Source organism: Theobroma cacao, chromosome 7, assembly GCF_053813885.1.
Source record: "Theobroma cacao isolate CCN51 chromosome 7, ASM5381388v1, whole genome shotgun sequence".
NCBI classification, from domain to species: Eukaryota; Viridiplantae; Streptophyta; class Magnoliopsida; order Malvales; family Malvaceae; genus Theobroma; species Theobroma cacao.
The window spans coordinates 5,924,572-5,945,708 of NC_142645.1; the positions used below are offsets into that span (position 1 = coordinate 5,924,572).

Here is a 21,137-nt window from a genome sequence, read left to right on the forward strand (position 1 = left end):
TGATTTGTGCCAAATTTTCTTCCCCAATTCTAATACATATTTTAAAATTTTTTTGATAAAAAGTTAAATAAATTTTTTTGGAAACAAATTATATAGTAAATAAAGTATCGAGATAAAATTCATATTAAGATCTCATCCATAATATTTTTGTTGAAATCACCTTATCTTAATTTGTAAATAACAAATTAAATGCTTTTTCAGGTCGAGAAAAGCAAATATACTTAAATTCAAGAAGAAAACCAATTACAATGCAAAGTTTTCTGTTGGAATGGCTTATTGTACTTCATAGAACAACAAAAACTACTTCTTCTAGATAAGCACGCAAGAGGCTTTGGGCCCTTCATACAAAACATAGGAAAAGCATGCAACTATCACAAGGGAGCTTTTAGGCTAAAAAACTTTCCTATCACTCTGGAATCTAAAATCTTTAAGGCTTCCTTAGATTTGATGCAGCTAGGTGCCTTGTATTGGTTCATAGAAGCTCCTTGTGACACATAGTAATCCATTAGGGCATCAAAAGTTCCTTGCTTTACCACCCTAATCTCCAAAGGTGCAATTGCGTTTTGCTGCCTATAGATTTTATATGTATAAGTCAATGATTCTTCCATTCTAGAGCAACATTCTACCATCATCTTTGGATCAAACTCTTTGTTATCGTTATCTTCCTTTACCTTAAGCTCCCAAAATAAGACATAGTGACCCGGAGTTGAGGACATATCACCGTAGCTAGTGTACGCTGTCAAGATGAAGCCAAGCGGATCCAGCAGAGTCTTTGCTTCTGTCACTGCCTTCAAGAGGTCTGCTTCACTTGTTTTATCTGCATCAACACTTAGGATAACATTTTCCCTCTCCACAAATCGGAATTGAGGTGTATTGTTGTGGAAACCAGTCACCATAAGAATATCTCCAACTCGATATCGATATAATCCTGGAAAAAACAAGGAAAATCAAATACAAGATTAGATCATTTTATGAAACTTTTATGTAGCTAGGAAGTATACTGTAGAATTAGTAGATGGCCTTTGATTAAAAGGATAATTGCCATTTCTGTTTTGATGCTACGTAGGAAAAATTACTAGTGTAAATGATCAGGTATATATGTGTATGATTTCAATTTGAAGAGGGAATTTTTACCTGTAAAAGTTGTCACAACTAGTTCATAAAATTGACCAAGCTTCACATTTACAAGATCTACGGCTTCAATATCTTCATTGTTGCTCTTCATTTCTATGGATTCCTGTTCAGACACACCATTAAATTGAACCTCTTGAGTCATTGACACACGGTCTTTCTTCACCGGAAGGAATTCAAAGTAGGCCATATTGGGGAGGATGGTATAAGAGACATCGGCAGGCTTGTCTAGAGGTTCTAAATTGATCCCACAAATGGCTTCAGAACAAGCATAAAAACTTGACACTAAGGGGAGCCCTCCGCTGTAGAAATCGAGTGCTGTAGTATATTGTCTCATAACGCCCGTAGTAATGGCACCGATATACTTTGCTTTAGGCCAAAGCTTTCTGATTATTCCTTCCCATGATCTACAACCACATATGTTCTCTATTGAATCAGCCAACTCTGGATCAGGCTTTATGATCGATGACAGTGCATTTTTGCATCCCGAATCAGTGATCCAATCGCTTAAGTAACCTGTTTTTATGTTTGAGCATAGCTCTTTCCAGTGATCTTCTATAAACTTGATAGCTCTTAGGAATGCAGATGCAAACATTGAGCCAATCCTTACAACCTCGTCCCGCTGTATTAAACCGACAAGCAATTGGCAGTACATGCTCTGGTTGATGTCTAAGCAAAGGATTGTCTCAACTGGGCTTGTGTAAAGCATGGGCAGGATGTCTCTAAAGCCATTGTCCTTGAATAAGCTTGTTGTGACAGATCTAGCCTTGAGGCCCGAAGGGGTTTCAATCTCTGGTTTGACAAACATAAGTTCCATACTTTTTCCAGCTCGGTTCAAGTCACCAAAGTGCCTGTGAATGGATAAACTCAACTGGTATGGTTAGTTTTTGGAATGTATACTCGTGTATAACTCTGGAAAGCTCATCTGAAGCCAACGCTTATAACAATATTAAAATATAATACTTCAAGAATACTTGAATTTCTAACAATTAAATGTTTGTGCAATGCAATCTTGCCAAATTAAATTAACCTACAAACACTTCTGTGCTGATATTAAGTTAATAAGGCACTCACATGGAAGTTAAACCTGCCAAAATCATGTTAACTATTTCTTTTTAAACCTCCTAAAACACCCCACTAGCACCTGACCCATTACTTGAAGTCGAACTTACAAATAATATAACCGTTCACATCTATTGGCACTAAAAAAATCTAAAGACATAATACTTAAAAAAAATTTTAAATTATTTAAAAGAATTTAAATAGGTTCTTATTTTTCTATTACAAGCTTATATGTTTTTATTTTAAGTCAAAGAAACTATTATGATTAATAGTTGACTTAATTAAAATACTATTTATTATTTTATATTCTTGTGATGTTAATGTGATATTGTAACACGTCATAATGAATGATAAAATGATGTTGATGTTACATGATGATATGATCATGTATCATTTTTAACTTTTCACATAAGTACTACGTGAATATAAAATTACAAATAATATTTTAATTAATAATAATTATTAAACTATTAATCACAAAAATTTATTTAATAAAAAAATACATGGATTTATGATTGTAATACAAAGATAAAAACTTAATTAAAATTTTTTGAATTATTGATAATTTTTTTGAGTATTATGCCAAATCTTTTTCTTTTTTCTTTTTTTCAACATGAGAGAAAGTCAAGTCACCGACACTCAGTCCCTAAAATATATTGGATACTCTGATATGAAGTGTTTCTTTGTTTTCTTTTCATGCAGTCTCAAGGTTTGGATGCTTCTTTGAAAGAGCTTAAACAGAGCATAAGAGACGTAGACACTAATCAATCACACTCGACTAAAAACATGAAGTGAGTTTAAAAATATTTACAAGATAATGATTATTTTATTAGAATTTGATTTAAACTAATATATATATATATATATATATACTGTAACAAAACTGGGGCACAGATTCTTACTTGTTCAGCACAGACGCTATCAGGGTGTGAAATGCTGCCCTTTTCTTTGAAAGTTCAACCGTGTTAGGTATTAACTTTGGCTGCCCTCCGCTAGTGCCAGAGCTGCAGGTCAAACAGGATCGACTAAGGAGGGAAGCAGGGCGACCAATAAAACCAAAAAAAAAATGAAAACAGAGGCGATAAATTTACACCTTCGGTTGAACTCAATCACAGGTTCAGCTAAAAGGATGTCTGATGGCTCCCCGTTAGCAATCCTATCAACGTAAGGCTTGATATCTTCGTAAGTAACAATGGGAACATTGTTTTTGAAGAGTTGCTTGCCACTTTGGCCATTGAGGAATCCCTTCAGATATTCTGTTTCTGCATTTCGCTTAAGTATCTCTCCCAATACCTCTTCTTGTACTTGATGAGCATTGATGGTCAGTTCCTCCATCATCTTCAGTTCATCAACTTCATACTCATTTGTTGCCATCAGATAACAATAATTTTTTGCTGAAAATAATTAACCCAGACTGCTGCTTTAGAAAGGTCTAGCTCTTTTGGGGTGTCTTCACTAGCTAAGCACACTTGCACAAAGGATGGGATCAACTATTTGGAAAATGAAACCTGGCACAAAAAATCAAAGGGAAATGAGCCACAACTTTAAGGCTTTGTGATTCACATGTTGTTACTGCTGTAAAAGACAAGTCAAAAGAGAAAAATAATAATTGGTACTTTTTCCAATTTAAACTCTTTTTACAACACATGTTGTTGATGATGTAAAAGAAAAGAAAAGAAAAGGACAAAACGTGATGTAACTTGCTTTGTGACCCCGTTCAAAAGTATATTTAAAAAACAACTTAGTCAGAAAAAAACATATAAAAAAAGTAAAGAAGGGAGAGGGTACTTTATGACAGCCTTAACATTGCAGCTAGGAGCTTGTGCAATTGTGTTGCCTGAATAATGGAGATCGAACAGAATGGAAACTTAATGAGTTTTTACAGGAAGTTAATGGAACTTGATTATGTGCTGTTGAGATATAATTTATGGACAGTTGAGAAAGTGTAAATTATATATTAAGAGTATATATCAAATACTGTAAAATATAAAAGAATGGGGTTAATTAATTTTTTACTTTTTCATCACAGATTTTATTAGTCTCACGTAATATTAGTTTGTCTTGTTCATCAATTGACGGCATCAACTTTAATTACTTTTTTGAAATTCGAGCAGTGCATAAAAAATTATTGACTAGTTATTAAGGGGAAGCAAAAAATCAAAAGAGCGTATGAATATTTAACAATAATAAATTTATATATCAGAATCAAAGATTAAGATTGAAATTTTCTTTTTTAAATAAAAAAAGCTAAAAACAAAATATAGAAAGAATAAATTTACTTTTAATGAAACTCCGTAACGAGTTCAATTAAAAATATATATGATGATTTTTCACATACGATCTTATCGATTTAAGATTCGATATTTTGATAAATAACAATAAAAATATTCTTTTTGAAGGGTTAGCTTGTTACATTGGCCATTGAATGCAAGAAGAAAACCAATTAGAATGCAAATAGATACCCTAAGAGTGATATTCGAATGCAATATAATCGGGTCAGGTACTCGTAAGTATCTTATAATAGGGTACCGTTGACATCCCTACTCAAAGCCTCTTACATGCTTCTCTAGAAGAAGTAGCTTTGCATTCTAATTAGTTTTCTTCTTGAATTTAAGTATATTTACTTTTCTCAACCCGAAAAAGTGTTTAATTTGTTATTTATAAATTAAATCAAGTTATTTAAATAAAAATATTATGGATGAGATCTTAATGTGAATTTTATCTCGATACTTTATTTACTATATAATTTGTTTTCAAAAAAAATTTATTTAACTTTTCATCAGAAAATTTCTAAAATATGTATTAGAATTGGGGAAGAAAATTTGGCACAAATCATCCTCTATCTACACTTTTTATCTTTGATCCTACATAATTTGAGCAACAAAATCAAATATTTCATTAAACCTTCACATTCCGTCGTTGGAACCTTTCACTTTTCTTCGAAATTAAACACAAATATCCATCTGGGCTTGTTTTCTACTGTGACCATGGGAGCAGCGTTTGCAATATTTGAATTTAAAACAACCATCCATGGCTCTTTAAAGGAAGGCTATGTTTGGGATTTAGGACCATGCCATAAAGGTGAGATAACGATGAAAAGAATATTGTGAAATTGGAGTTTTTTTTTCCATGGAATACATAAAATTGCTATGGGCTTCTAGGTTCTTGCAATTGAACAAGGTTTCTCTGTTTGAGAATTGCCTCAAAGTGTTCAATTGCCCTTCGTTTATGTTGTCGCGTTATCACGACTGCATGGCAACCTGTAAAAGTTGGGACGATGTGACTCCACAAAATGAACAGAAAAATGGGCACTGTATTTGGACTCTGCCGAATGTCTCCAAAGCCGTGGGCCACTTCTGCCTGATTCCTTCCGTCAGTTGTATCGGTCTTTTCAAAGTTTTAATTATGCAAGAACAGAATATCTGAAGGCTTCTTTAATGGCCAATGTAACAAGCTAACCCTTCAAAAAGAATATTTTTATTATTATTTATTAAAATATCGAATCTTAAATCGATAAGATCGTATGTGAAAAATCATCATATATCTTTTTAATTGAACTCGTTACGGAGTTTCATTAAAAGTAAATTTATTCTTTTTATATTTTGTTTTTAGCTTTTTTTATTTAAAAAAAAAAATTTCAATCTTAATCTTTGATTCTGATATATAAATTTATTATTGTTAAATATTCATACGCTCTTTTGATTTTTTGCTTCCCCTTAATAACTAGTCAATAATTTTTTATGCAGTGCTCGAATTTCAAAAAAGTAATTAAAGTTGATGCCGTCAATTGATGAACAAGACAAACTAATATTACGTGAGACTAATAAAATCTGTGATGAAAAAGTAAAAAATTAATTAACCCCATTCTTTTATAGTTTACAGTATTTGATATATACTCTTAATATATAATTTACACTTTCTCAACTGTCCATAAATTATATCTCAACAGCACATAATCAAGTTCCATTAACTTCCTGTAAAAACTCATTAAGTTTCCATTCTGTTCGATCTCCATTATTCAGGCAACACAATTGCACAAGCTCCTAGCTGCAATGTTAAGGCTGTCATAAAGTACCCTCTCCCTTCTTTACTTTTTTTATATGTTTTTTTCTGACTAAGTTGTTTTTTAAATATACTTTTGAACGGGGTCACAAAGCAAGTTACATCACGTTTTGTCCTTTTCTTTTCTTTTCTTTTACATCATCAACAACATGTGTTGTAAAAAGAGTTTAAATTGGAAAAAGTACCAATTATTATTTTTCTCTTTTGACTTGTCTTTTACAGCAGTAACAACATGTGAATCACAAAGCCTTAAAGTTGTGGCTCATTTCCCTTTGATTTTTTGTGCCAGGTTTCATTTTCCAAATAGTTGATCCCATCCTTTGTGCAAGTGTGCTTAGCTAGTGAAGACACCCCAAAAGAGCTAGACCTTTCTAAAGCAGCAGTCTGGGTTAATTATTTTCAGCAAAAAATTATTGTTATCTGATGGCAACAAATGAGTATGAAGTTGATGAACTGAAGATGATGGAGGAACTGACCATCAATGCTCATCAAGTACAAGAAGAGGTATTGGGAGAGATACTTAAGCGAAATGCAGAAACAGAATATCTGAAGGGATTCCTCAATGGCCAAAGTGGCAAGCAACTCTTCAAAAACAATGTTCCCATTGTTACTTACGAAGATATCAAGCCTTACGTTGATAGGATTGCTAACGGGGAGCCATCAGACATCCTTTTAGCTGAACCTGTGATTGAGTTCAACCGAAGGTGTAAATTTATCGCCTCTGTTTTCTTTTTTTTTTTGGTTTTATTGGTAGCCCTGCTTCCCTCCTTAGTCGATCCTGTTTGACCTGCAGCTCTGGCACTAGCGGAGGGCAGCCAAAGTTAATACCTAACACGGTTGAACTTTCAAAGAAAAGGGCAGCATTTCACACCCTGATAGCGTCTGTGCTGAACAAGTAAGAATCTGTGCCCCAGTTTTGTTACAGTATATATATATATATATTAGTTTAAATCAAATTCTAATAAAATAATCATTATCTTGTAAATATTTTTAAACTCACTTCATGTTTTTAGTCGAGTGTGATTGATTAGTGTCTACGTCTCTTATGCTCTGTTTAAGCTCTTTCAAAGAAGCATCCAAACCTTGAGACTGCATGAAAAGAAAACAAAGAAACACTTCATATCAGAGTATCCAATATATTTTAGGGACTGAGTGTCGGTGACTTGACTTTCTCTCATGTTGAAAAAAAGAAAAAAGAAAAAGATTTGGCATAATACTCAAAAAAATTATCAATAATTCAAAAAATTTTAATTAAGTTTTTATCTTTGTATTACAATCATAAATCCATGTATTTTTTTATTAAATAAATTTTTGTGATTAATAGTTTAATAATTATTATTAATTAAAATATTATTTGTAATTTTATATTCACGTAATACTTATGTGAAAAGTTAAAAATGATACATGATCATATCATCATGTAACATCAACATCATTTTATCATTCATTATGACGTGTTACAATATCACATTAACATCACAAGAATATAAAATAATAAATAGTATTTTAATTAAGTCAACTATTAATCATAATAGTTTCTTTGACTTAAAATAAAAACATATAAGCTTGTAATAGAAAAATAAGAACCTATTTAAATTCTTTTAAATAATTTAAAATTTTTTTTAAGTATTATGTCTTTAGATTTTTTTAGTGCCAATAGATGTGAACGGTTATATTATTTGTAAGTTCGACTTCAAGTAATGGGTCAGGTGCTAGTGGGGTGTTTTAGGAGGTTTAAAAAGAAATAGTTAACATGATTTTGGCAGGTTTAACTTCCATGTGAGTGCCTTATTAACTTAATATCAGCACAGAAGTGTTTGTAGGTTAATTTAATTTGGCAAGATTGCATTGCACAAACATTTAATTGTTAGAAATTCAAGTATTCTTGAAGTATTATATTTTAATATTGTTATAAGCGTTGGCTTCAGATGAGCTTTCCAGAGTTATACACGAGTATACATTCCAAAAACTAACCATACCAGTTGAGTTTATCCATTCACAGGCACTTTGGTGACTTGAACCGAGCTGGAAAAAGTATGGAACTTATGTTTGTCAAACCAGAGATTGAAACCCCTTCGGGCCTCAAGGCTAGATCTGTCACAACAAGCTTATTCAAGGACAATGGCTTTAGAGACATCCTGCCCATGCTTTACACAAGCCCAGTTGAGACAATCCTTTGCTTAGACATCAACCAGAGCATGTACTGCCAATTGCTTGTCGGTTTAATACAGCGGGACGAGGTTGTAAGGATTGGCTCAATGTTTGCATCTGCATTCCTAAGAGCTATCAAGTTTATAGAAGATCACTGGAAAGAGCTATGCTCAAACATAAAAACAGGTTACTTAAGCGATTGGATCACTGATTCGGGATGCAAAAATGCACTGTCATCGATCATGAAGCCTGATCCAGAGTTGGCTGATTCAATAGAGAACATATGTGGTTGTAGATCATGGGAAGGAATAATCAGAAAGCTTTGGCCTAAAGCAAAGTATATCGGTGCCATTACTACGGGCGTTATGAGACAATATACTACAGCACTCGATTTCTACAGCGGAGGGCTCCCCTTAGTGTCAAGTTTTTATGCTTGTTCTGAAGCCATTTGTGGGATCAATTTAGAACCTCTAGACAAGCCTGCCGATGTCTCTTATACCATCCTCCCCAATATGGCCTACTTTGAATTCCTTCCGGTGAAGAAAGACCGTGTGTCAATGACTCAAGAGGTTCAATTTAATGGTGTGTCTGAACAGGAATCCATAGAAATGAAGAGCAACAATGAAGATATTGAAGCCGTAGATCTTGTAAATGTGAAGCTTGGTCAATTTTATGAACTAGTTGTGACAACTTTTACAGGTAAAAATTCCCTCTTCAAATTGAAATCATACACATATATACCTGATCATTTACACTAGTAATTTTTCCTACGTAGCATCAAAACAGAAATGGCAATTATCCTTTTAATCAAAGGCCATCTACTAATTCTACAGTATACTTCCTAGCTACATAAAAGTTTCATAAAATGATCTAATCTTGTATTTGATTTTCCTTGTTTTTTCCAGGATTATATCGATATCGAGTTGGAGATATTCTTATGGTGACTGGTTTCCACAACAATACACCTCAATTCCGATTTGTGGAGAGGGAAAATGTTATCCTAAGTGTTGATGCAGATAAAACAAGTGAAGCAGACCTCTTGAAGGCAGTGACAGAAGCAAAGACTCTGCTGGATCCGCTTGGCTTCATCTTGACAGCGTACACTAGCTACGGTGATATGTCCTCAACTCCGGGTCACTATGTCTTATTTTGGGAGCTTAAGGTAAAGGAAGATAACGATAACAAAGAGTTTGATCCAAAGATGATGGTAGAATGTTGCTCTAGAATGGAAGAATCATTGACTTATACATATAAAATCTATAGGCAGCAAAACGCAATTGCACCTTTGGAGATTAGGGTGGTAAAGCAAGGAACTTTTGATGCCCTAATGGATTACTATGTGTCACAAGGAGCTTCTATGAACCAATACAAGGCACCTAGCTGCATCAAATCTAAGGAAGCCTTAAAGATTTTAGATTCCAGAGTGATAGGAAAGTTTTTTAGCCTAAAAGCTCCCTTGTGATAGTTGCATGCTTTTCCTATGTTTTGTATGAAGGGCCCAAAGCCTCTTGCGTGCTTATCTAGAAGAAGTAGTTTTTGTTGTTCTATGAAGTACAATAAGCCATTCCAACAGAAAACTTTGCATTGTAATTGGTTTTCTTCTTGAATTTAAGTATATTTGCTTTTCTCGACCTGAAAAAGCATTTAATTTGTTATTTACAAATTAAGATAAGGTGATTTCAACAAAAATATTATGGATGAGATCTTAATATGAATTTTATCTCGATACTTTATTTACTATATAATTTGTTTCCAAAAAAATTTATTTAACTTTTTATCAAAAAAATTTTAAAATATGTATTAGAATTGGGGAAGAAAATTTGGCACAAATCATCCTCTATCTACACTTTTTATCTTTGATCCTACATAATTTGAACAACAAAATCAAATATTTCGTTAAACCTTCACATTCCGTCATTGGTACCTTCCACTTTTCTTCAAAATTAAACACAAATATCCGTCTGGGCTTGTTTTCTACTGTGACCATGGGAGCAGTGTTTGCAATATTTGATTTTAAAACACCCATCTATGGCTCTTTAAAGGAAGGCTATGTTTGGGATTTAGGACCATGCCATAAAGGTCAGATAACGATGAAAAGAATATTGTGAAATTGGAGTTTTTCTGTTCCATGGAGTACATAAAATTGTTATGGGCTTCTAGCTTCTTGCAATTGAACAAGGTTTCTGTGTATGAGAATTGCCCAACGTGTTCAATTTCCCTTTGTTTATGTTGTGTTGTTATCACGACTGCGCGGCAACCTGCAGAAGTTGGGAGGATGTGACTCCACAAAATGAACAGAAAAATTGGCACTGTATTTGGACTCTTCCGAATGTGTCCAAAGCCGTGGGCCACTTCTGTCTGATTCCTTCCGTCAGTCGTGTCGGTCTTTTCAAAGTTTTGATAATTACCATATAAAACCACATTGTCCAGTAAAGATACACCGAAAAGAACTAATGGCACGTTTGGTACAGGGAATAGCTATGCTATTCCTCCTCTATTCCCGGTCATTTCCTATTCTTTCGTTTGGTACCAAATTGCAATACGGAATAGTAATTTCGCGGAATAAGAATTCTGTCAAATAGGTTAAAAGTCAGTAATAGCTATTCCCTTCCCCCTCCCCAGTAATAGCTATTCCATGGCTCATGGAATAGCTTTCAAATATATAATGACCAAAATAACCCTTATAACCTAAAAATATTACAACTCTATACCTATAAATATTTTTTTTCTCTCATTTTCCCTTTTCTTTCTCTCTCTTCTCCCTCTCTCATTCTCTCTCTAACTGGAACTCAACGGCGGCAACGGCGGCGGCGGCGGCGACGGCAGCAACCGAATATGATCGAAAAACGTCGATCTAGTCCTTTCCGACAATATTGAACCGAGATCCAGCCAGATCTGGCACTCAACGGCCAGATCTCGCCGCGGGAAGCACCGGATCTGGTGCTTCCCGACCAGATCCCACGGTTGGATCTGGCACTCCACGGCCAGATCCAACCGTGGGGAAGAGCCGATCTGGCGCCATAGTGGCCAGATGGTGCGCCAGATCGGCGTTTTGTTACACCGGTTGCTTTTCCGGCGACCGGCCCATGAAAAAAAAAAGCAAAAATAGAATAAAAAAGAATAAATTATTTGTAAAATTTAAAATATTAATATTTTATATATAATTGAAACATTATTAATATTAATATAATTAAAATATTAAATATTAATATTTTAAATTATTAATGTTTTATTTATTAAATTATTAATATATTTAATTTTTAATGAGTATAAATAAAAATAAAAATAAAAATTATTAATATTTTAATCAAAATAATATTAAATTATACATAAAATATTATTAATTAAAATATAAGTAATTAAATTATATTAAAATATTGATATTTAAATTATTACTATTTTAATTAATTATAAATTATTAATATTTAAAAAATAAAATAAAAAATAATTATATACAATAAAGGGTATTTTTATCTTTTTATTTTCTATTCCTTTCTTATTCCAAAGCTATTGTTACCAACCAAACACTGTAATAAGTCATAATAATTATTCCTACTCTATTCCATTCATCATACCAAACTACATAATACTTATTCTATTCTATTCCCACCTCATTCTATTCCCACGTAATAACTATTCTATTCTATTCCTATCTATTCCGCGAACCAAACGTGCTGTAAGAGTAGCAAAGTTGAGTTTCTACCCTTTCGTCCATTCTGGGTCTGCTCGAAGGAATTTTGGAGTTCTTGGCCACCAATGCTTAGTAAATACAAAAACGGTTAGCGGAAGAGATAATCGAAATGCAGGAGCAGAATATCTAAAATGCTTCTTTAATAGCCAATGTAACAAGCTAACTTTTCAAAAAGAATGTTATCATTGTTACTTATCAAAATATCGAGTCTTAATACTTGTTTGGTTTGATTTTTTTTTTTCAATTTATCTATCACTTAAAAGTAAAAGTGAGGTCAAACATAAATTTTAAAAAACTCTGTAAAAAAAATAACTTTTTATAAAGAATAAAATTTTTTTTTTAAAAAAAGAATTTTAGGAAAAATTCTTATGAGGAGTTTTTTTTTTTAAATAAAAAAATTTTATTTTTATTTCAAAAATATCTTTATCTATTAAAAATAATTACAATATCACCCTTTAAAAAATTACGTTTATTTTTTTTATTTAGAAAAGAGAATTTCAACCCTAGTCTTTGATATGGATACATAGACTTATTATTGTTAAATATTCAAATGCTCTTTTGATTTCTTGCTACCCCCTAATAACTAGTCAATAATTTTTGATGCAGCACTCAAACTTTAAAAGGACAACCAAAGCTGATACCTTTAATTGATGAACAGGACAAACTGGTATTACGTGAGACTCTAATAAAATCTGTGATGGAAATGTAAAAAACTAATTAACCCCAATTCTTTTATAACTTACAGCATTTGATATATACTTTTAATATATAATTTACACTTTTTGATCTATCAATAAATTATATCTCCACAACACATAATCAAGTTCTATTAACATTCTGTAAAAACTCATCAAGTTTCCATTTTGTTTGATCTCCATGATTCAAGCAACACGATAGCATAAGCCCCCAGCTACGGTGATTAAGGATGTCATAAAGTACCCTCTCCCCTCTTTGCTTTTTAGGCATGCTTTTTTTTTACCAAGTTGTTTTTTATAATATACTTTTGAATGATGTGACAAAGCAAGTTACAACACGTAATGAAAGGTTTTAATAATTAACTCATGATATTGGGTTTTATACTTGTGATTGTCATTAGAGTATGGCCACTTGTCACGACCAACAATTCAGGGCGTTAAAGGGGGCTTAAGGTGTCTCAGAGTGTCGGCTTGTGGGGAAGTATTGTCGGGAAAGAACCCCCTTGCTAGCATGACACATAAGTAAGCCACGCAGAAGAGGCATACGACACTAGCGCTTAGGTGAGCCAACTCGCACACCATCAAGCTGGCCAGCACATTGTTGAGGCAAGGCACATTGAGCAACAAGGCAGTGGACAAGCTAGCCCGCACACCATCGAGCAGGCCTACACATTGCTAAGTTAAGGTGCACTTAGTAGTGGAGACAGTGGGCAAGCCAGCTCGCACACCACCGAGACAATCCTCCTGTGAGTTGGCCAAATGCACTAGATTGCCACAAGAGCGAAATCGAGACACTATTGTAGCTCCTATAACAGGCTAAACTGTTTGAATTCAAAGTAGGGAAAAAAAATCTTACCTAAAACTATTTTGTACAGCCTATTTGACTTTTGGGGGGATATTTGGCTATAAATACCCCTTATAATTCATTTGCACAGCTGTTGACTCTTTTAATACAAATTTTTCACTCTCACAGTCTCTCCAATATACTCTTATCTACTTTTCTCTTCAATCTTTTGCTACTTGCTCGTGTTGGTGCTATGTGCTTGTTGGCTTGAGGCCTTGTGATTGTGTGTGTCTACTTGAATTTCATACTGTATATTGTGTGCTTCAAGGTCATTGTGGTGTTAAAGATTGGTTGGTAGCCATACTTTTGGTTGACTTGGATTCCAGAATCGAGTTAAGGGTGAGTCAAAGGCTACACGTTGAGTGGTCTGAAAAACTACCATGTGATAGGTGGTATCAAAGTAGTTTGCGATTAGCTGCAAAATGCTAGGTTTTGTTCGGTCAGTTGTGATCAGTTCACAACAAGTTGCAAGCCACAGTTTGCAAGTCGAGTAAGAGGTGATTTGAGGTGAGCTATGGCTACTATTGGGTCAAGTTTACCAGATCCTACACTTAGGGTAAAGGAAACTTGTGTTGGTAAAAGGGGTAAGTTTACATTTCGAGAACTTATGTCTACTCTCGATGCTAGGCTGTCCAAGGTAGAAGTGACAATAGGTGAAATGCGAAACTGCCTTGATGTGTAGAAAAAGCACATGAAAGAGCTTAACACACGAGATGAAGAGCTCAAAGAAGAGGTCTAAGAGATAGTGAAGGATACCCTTGAGGCCATGACCGAGAAAGAAACACTCAGCTTGAGAACATGTTGGAAATCTTGAGGAATGAGTTACAGTAATTAAGAGTGGAAGTCCGCACAATAGGGGCTAATGGTGGCCCAGGAGCTGCCACACGATTGGAGGTAAGGCTGGAAGTGCCTAAGCTGAGAGAATTTCGTGGCGAGAGGAATGCCAAAAAGATTGATAATTTTCTCTAGAGGTTAGACCAATATTTCAATGCCACTGGCATTATTACGAATGACCGTCAGATCATCGTGGCGTCCATGTATTTTTGAGATACGACACTACTTTTGTGGAGGAAGCGGTGTGACAAGAGGCTCGGAGGAACACTAATGCTCACATGGGCCTACTTCTAGAGCAAGCTACGCAAATAATTCTACCTAGAGTATATCGTGGATGAGGCCAAGGGTAAGTTGCTTAGGCTAGCGCAACGTAGGAAAATCCGGAAGTATGTCAAAAACTTCAATGATTTAGCTCTACAAGTGGATGATCTTTGGGGAAAGAGAGGCTTTTTTGCCTTCATGGATGGCTTAAAGCCATAAGCCAAGTAGGAGTTACAAAAAAAGGGTGTGTATGACCTCATTCGGGCAATGGAAGTTGTTAAAAGTCTAGTGGATTACTCCAAATCAGAAAAAGAAAAGTTTGCACCTTCCAAGCCTAAAAATAAAGACAAGTTGGGCAAATAAAGGCAAGCAGCCTAGATACAAAGATAGTGGTGATGGCAAGCCACAACAATAGTGGAAGGGCAAATCTACATGAAAAGGGAAGTCTTCCGAGAATGAGGAGGACAAGCTTAATAGTTGCTTCTTGTGTGATGGCCCACACTAGATTAGGGATTGCCCTAAGCATACAAAGTTGGTGGCAATCACTTCGAAGAAGGAGCAACAACCAAGCGAGGTGGCTAAGTTGGGATCAATGCTACTAGGGTAGTGAAAAAGACTGACAACTGAGCCAAAGGGCACATGTACGCAAACATGGTGGTGGCTGACCAACAAGTTGAAGCTTTAGTGAACACGAGTGCTTCAAACTTGTTTGTGTCTGAAAAAGGTGCTGCCAAGCTAAGCATTCAGGCTAATGTTATTAAAGGCTAGGTTAAAACGGTGAACTCCAAAAGGGTGTGTACCAAGGATATTGCTAAGTGTATAGATGTACAAAATTTCGTAAGTTATTTAGCAACAGAATTCAATTGGTAATTACCCATGGAATTATGTCAATAACAACCATATTACCTTTGGAATTTTGTAGGTAAAACTTGTTGATAAAATTAATAAAAATCATCATAAATAATATATGCAACTCACAATTGACATCCAAAATTCATAACAAAAATATGTATTAAAATTTGAAATTCAAAATCAAGTTAATATAATTAAAAATAGTCATAAACACAAAATATTTAAAAATATCAAATAAATATAAACATAAAGTTAAATATTCTATTGTCTGCCATATTAAGAAAAAAGTATCCAACTTCAAATACAAAAAAGAGGCATCATATCATGAAATGTCACTTTCTTACTCGTCAGAATCTAAACTTGATATACCCGCACATTCTTGTTTCAAAAGCATAGTATTCACGATCATTACTTCCATAAGTGTCATAAATTCCTTCATGTTTGCCATTATATTAGCGTTATTCCCCTTAATTTCCTCACATATCTTACCTAAGTCTTTTGATAGATTTTCCACTTCTTCTTCCAACCTAATTACGAGATCAATAGCATTTAGGACGCTAGGACTATACAGTGACTCAAATGTTGCTGGATTGTCATGTGCTACACTAAGTACAATTGTCGCAGGCACCCATACATGTGAGTGTGTGCAATCTTTATCCCTCAAATTACTTCAATTCAAGCATGTGGATTGAATTCTAGTTGAGACGATAAATCTTCGTTATACTTTTACGATAATGCAAAATTGTATATTTCCTACAAAAAAAAATTAGTATTCAATTAAAGTGTCATTTTTTAACTACAAATTAATCAATTATTTGCTATACTAATAGCTTTAGACTTGTTATCTATGAAATCACTACAACCTGTTAAACATTTATAGATGCGATTGAACACTTCAAAAAGCTAAGATCTCTATCCATCTTGATTGCCTACATTCATTTGCAACTATATATACTCAATCATTATGCATATATGTACATAACATGTAAAGCATGTTATACATATAATTTGTATTTGTTTTGAAAATCACATATAATTTGTATTTGAATGATTAGTGTTCAAATTTTTTTTCAAAATAAATATGCTTACATTTAGAACTCAATAATTATATTAAACTTGTTTAATTTTCAAATAAACGTTAGCATTTTGGAATGAACTACATGTGTTTGTTTGAGAGAGAGAGAGAGGTGCAACATAAGTTATAAGATCAAATATAAAGCAAATAAATTCAAGAAATCCATTATTTTTATATTGAATTTTACTAGCTTGGTGCATGGTTCTTCATCACTAGAAGGCACTTGGAAGAAACAATGACTATTGGTTGTGTCAACGCAGTTGCAATGCTCAACATAAAAATTAAAAGCTCCTTTATTTATAAATAAGCACTAAAAGAAAAAAAAATTGTCATAATCACTACAAAATTTCATTGTATTTCCAACAGATTTGCAACGGATTTCCAACGGAGTTTAATTAAAATTTTTAAATGCTTGTTTCGACGGATTTTCAACGGATTTATACTGAAAAATTTTCAACAAAATTTTCCGTTGGAAATCCGTTGGAAAATTAAATTTTCAACGAAATTTTCCGTTGAAAATTTGACTTATACAACACACACATATTACTGTTTAATATTTCCAACGAAAATTTCAGTTGGAAATTTTCAACTAAAAATTCCGTTGGAACTTTAAACTAAAAAAAAAACATGTGTAATCTTTACAGTTTTCAACGGAATTTTTCGTTGGAAATTTCCAACAGAAATTTCCGTTGAAAATTCATTGAAAATTTCATCTTCAGGACACTGTATTATTTCCAATGGAAATTTTCGTTAGAATTCTAAACTTTTCCTATGTTATCTTTATCTTTTCAGACGGAATTTTCTATTGAAAGTTTCCAACGAAAAATTTCGCTGGAAATCCGTTGGAACTTTAAACTAAAAAAAAAAAAAAACGTGTATACTATTTACAATTTCCAACGAAAATTTTCGTTGGAAATCTGTTGGGAATTTCATCTTCAGGACACTGTATTATTTCCAACGAAAATTTCCGTTGGAACCCTAAACTTTTTCTATGTTATGTTTATCTTTTCCAACGGAATTTTCTGTTGGAACATTAAACTTTAATACAAATGTTCAATCTTTTACAGTTTCCAACGAAATTTTTCGTTGAAAATTCGTTAGAATATATAAAGAGTTAATGATATATTGAAAAATGTAACTTTCCAACGGAATTTTTCGTTGGAAACTAACTTTTTAGTGCATCAAAGTGTTTATGACTTTTTAAACTTTCCAACGGAATTTTTCAAAGGAAAATTACGTTGGAAATAATCTTATTTTTAAAAAATTATAAAATTTAAAATTTTTAAAAATTTTATTAATTATTTTTAAAAGAATTGGATATTAGTAAAAGCAAATACATAGTTATTGTAGTAAAATTTTGGGCTCTGTTTAAATATGTTTTCCTTTGAGTAATTTTGTATAATTTTTTTAACTTTAATGAATCATACAATATTGATTAATAATACCAAATTAGGGTAATGTTATATTATTCCAAAATTGAAAAAAATTACTAAGTAAAATTTTATATTTTATAAAAAACCATGATAAGATATTAAAATCATATTAAAAAATATATATTACTTTATTTACGTTTTAATTGTAATTAGCTAATATATGTAAATTAAGATTGAAGTTTTATAATAAACTTATTAATATTTGTGCTTAAAAAGTATCATTTTATTATATCTATGTATTCATGCAAATCTAACCAAGAGCTATAGAAAATATATATAAATATAAATATAAATATATATATATAGATAAACAAGTATGATTTAAGAAAAAAATCGATTAATAATTGTTTTAAAATTAAAGTACAATTTATATTTTTAATTAAAATATCTTTATAACTAAATATATATATATATATGAGATATATTAAACAAGGGTTTACATATATATATTAATATATAATTTATGTAAGATTATAGTAAATTTCATTTAGATGATTATAATTATCAATGAAATAGGATCCAAATCATACATACATATATATATACACACACTTTATAGTTACTATAACTTGTAATGTCTTTTAACACACACACTTTCTATTATATATTATGTTACTATAACTTGTAATTACTATTATATAAATGAATTACTAAATAATATATATACCTTTGTTTATATAAATTTACAATATATGAAGTTAATTATCTAAAAAAAAGTTGTGAGATTAGAATAGTTTTGAAACTGAACTATTTTTTTAAAATTTCATGTAACTAAGAGCAAATTCATATAATTAATAAAATTATAATTATTAATTAAATTGTAATATCTTTTAATATCTATACTTTATATACATTGGGTTAATTTAAAAAGAATATAATTACGGCTTTCGTATATACACTATAATATTTATAATATATATACTTTATAATATAAAACTTGTAATGTCTTTTAACACATATATTTTATATTATATATTATGTTTATTTATAAAAAAATATAATTACTATTGTATTATAAAGTAATTACTAAATAATATATACTTTTGTTTATATAAATTTATAATATATAAACTTAATAAGTTAAAAAGAAGTTGTGAGATTAGAATAGTTTTTTTAGGGCTGCAATTATTTTAAATTTCATGTAAATAAGGACAAATTAATTCATATAATCAATAAATTTATGATTATTAATTAAATTATAAGGTCTTTTGATAACTATGTTTTATATAAATGCAATTTATTTAAAAAAACATAATTACTAATTTGTATATACACTATAATACTTTTAATATATATTTATTTTTTATTTTATATTAATATTATGAAAATGATAATTTTGATACTTATAAAATTTATATAGCAAAATGTATTTTTTGCACATTAATCCAAATGTTAAATGTTTATGTAATAGTAATTGATATTAAAAAAATTAAAAAATGAATAAAAAATCAAAACCCAACCCACCCCCCGACCTTTCTTTTTCCTTTCTTTCTTCTCTTCTAATCGGGTGCCGCTCCTTGCCTCCTTCAACCGAGTCCTTCCTCTGGTGTTCTTCCCCTATAACTCCTATTGGGGATAGGTATGTTATCATGTTAAACTTGTTATATTTTTCAACTCAATTTTTAATTTTTTTTTAATTTTAATATATACAATTTTTAATTTTTTAATTTTAATTACTAGTGTAAATGATCAGGTATATATGTGTATGATTTTAATTTGAAGAGGGAATTTTTACCTGTAAAAGTTGTCACAACTAGTTCATAAAATTGACCAAGCTTCACATTTACAAGATCTACGGCTTCAATATCTTCATTGTTGCTCTTCATTTCTATGGATTCCTGTTCAGACACACCATTAAATTGAACCTCTTGAGTCATTGACACACGGTGTTTCTTCACCGGAAGGAATTCAAAGTAAGCCATATTGGGGAGGATGGTATAAGAGACATCGGCAGGCTTGTCTAGAGGTTCTAAATTGATCCCACAAATGGCTTCAGAACAAGCATAAAAACTTGACACTAAGGGGAGCCCTCCGCTGTAGAAATCGAGCGTTGTAGTATATTGTCTCATAACGCCCATAGTAATGGCACCAATATACTTTGCTTTAGGCCAAAGCTTTCTGATTATTCCTTCCCATGATCTACAACCACATATGTTTTCTATTGAATCAGCCAACGCTGGATCATGCTTCATGATCAATGACAGTGCATTTCTGCATCCCGAATCAGTGATCCAATCGCTTAAGTAACCTGTTTTTATGTTTGAGCATAGCTCTTTCCAGTGATCTTCTATAAACTTGATAGCTCTTAGCAATGCAGATGCAAACATTGAGCCAATCCTTACAACCTCGTCCCGCTGTATAAAACTGACAAGCAATTGGCAGTACATGCTCTGGTTGATGTCTAAGCAAAGGATTGTCTCAATTGGGCTTGTGTAACGCATGGGCAGGATGTTCCTAAAGCCATTGTCCTTGAACCTGCTTGTTGTGACAGATCCAGCCTTGAGGCCCGAAGGAGTTTCAGTCTCTGGTTTGACAAACATAAGTTCCATACTTTTTCCAGTTCGGTTCAAGTCACCAAAGTGCCTGTGAATGGATAAACTCAACTGGTATTGTTAGTTTTTGGAATCTATACTCGTGTATAACTCTTGCAAGCTGATCTGAAGCCAACACTTATAAAAATATTAAAATATAATACTTCAAGATACTTGAATTTCTAACAATTAAATGATTGTGCAATGCAATCTTGCAAAATTAAATTAACTTACAAACACTTCTGTGCTGATATTAAGTTAATAAGGCACTGACCCATTACTTAAGTTAAATTCCATTTGTTTAGGTTAAACCTGCCAAAATCATGTTACCTATTTCTTTTTAAACCTCCTAAAACACCCCACTAGTACCTGACCCATTAGTTGAAGTCCAACTTACAAATAATATAACCGTTCACATCTATTGGCACTAAAAAAATCTAAAGACATAATACTTAAATAATTTTTTAAATTATTCAAAAGAATTTAAATAGGTTCTTATTATTTTATTACAAGTT

The 21,137-nt window shown here is 32.2% G+C and overlaps 2 protein-coding genes and 1 pseudogene across 2 annotated transcripts; 1 reads left to right on the plus strand and 2 right to left on the minus strand.

Moving 5' to 3' along the window:
- Positions 1–202: 202 nt before the first annotated feature.
- Positions 203–3,704, minus strand: LOC148761549 (indole-3-acetic acid-amido synthetase GH3.17-like). Its single transcript, XM_088808483.1, has 4 exons — positions 3,287–3,704; positions 3,096–3,197; positions 1,135–1,982; positions 203–928 (listed from the first exon to the last, which is right to left on the minus strand). Exons 1-4 carry the CDS (start codon positions 3,565–3,567, stop codon positions 372–374), a joined length of 1,788 nt encoding a protein of 595 aa, XP_088664609.1. The 5' UTR covers positions 3,568–3,704; the 3' UTR covers positions 203–371.
- Positions 3,705–6,541: 2,837 nt separating this feature from the next.
- LOC18594014 (indole-3-acetic acid-amido synthetase GH3.17-like) lies at positions 6,542–10,031 on the plus strand. Its single transcript, XM_088808481.1, has 4 exons — positions 6,542–6,959; positions 7,049–7,150; positions 8,258–9,105; positions 9,312–10,031. The coding sequence occupies exons 1-4, from the start codon at positions 6,679–6,681 to the stop codon at positions 9,866–9,868; spliced, it is 1,788 nt and encodes a 595-aa protein (XP_088664607.1). The 5' UTR covers positions 6,542–6,678; the 3' UTR covers positions 9,869–10,031.
- A 5,892-nt stretch (positions 10,032–15,923) lies between these two features.
- Positions 15,924–20,640, minus strand: LOC18594015 (indole-3-acetic acid-amido synthetase GH3.17 pseudogene; annotated as a pseudogene).
- Between the last annotated feature and the right edge of the window lie 497 nt (positions 20,641–21,137).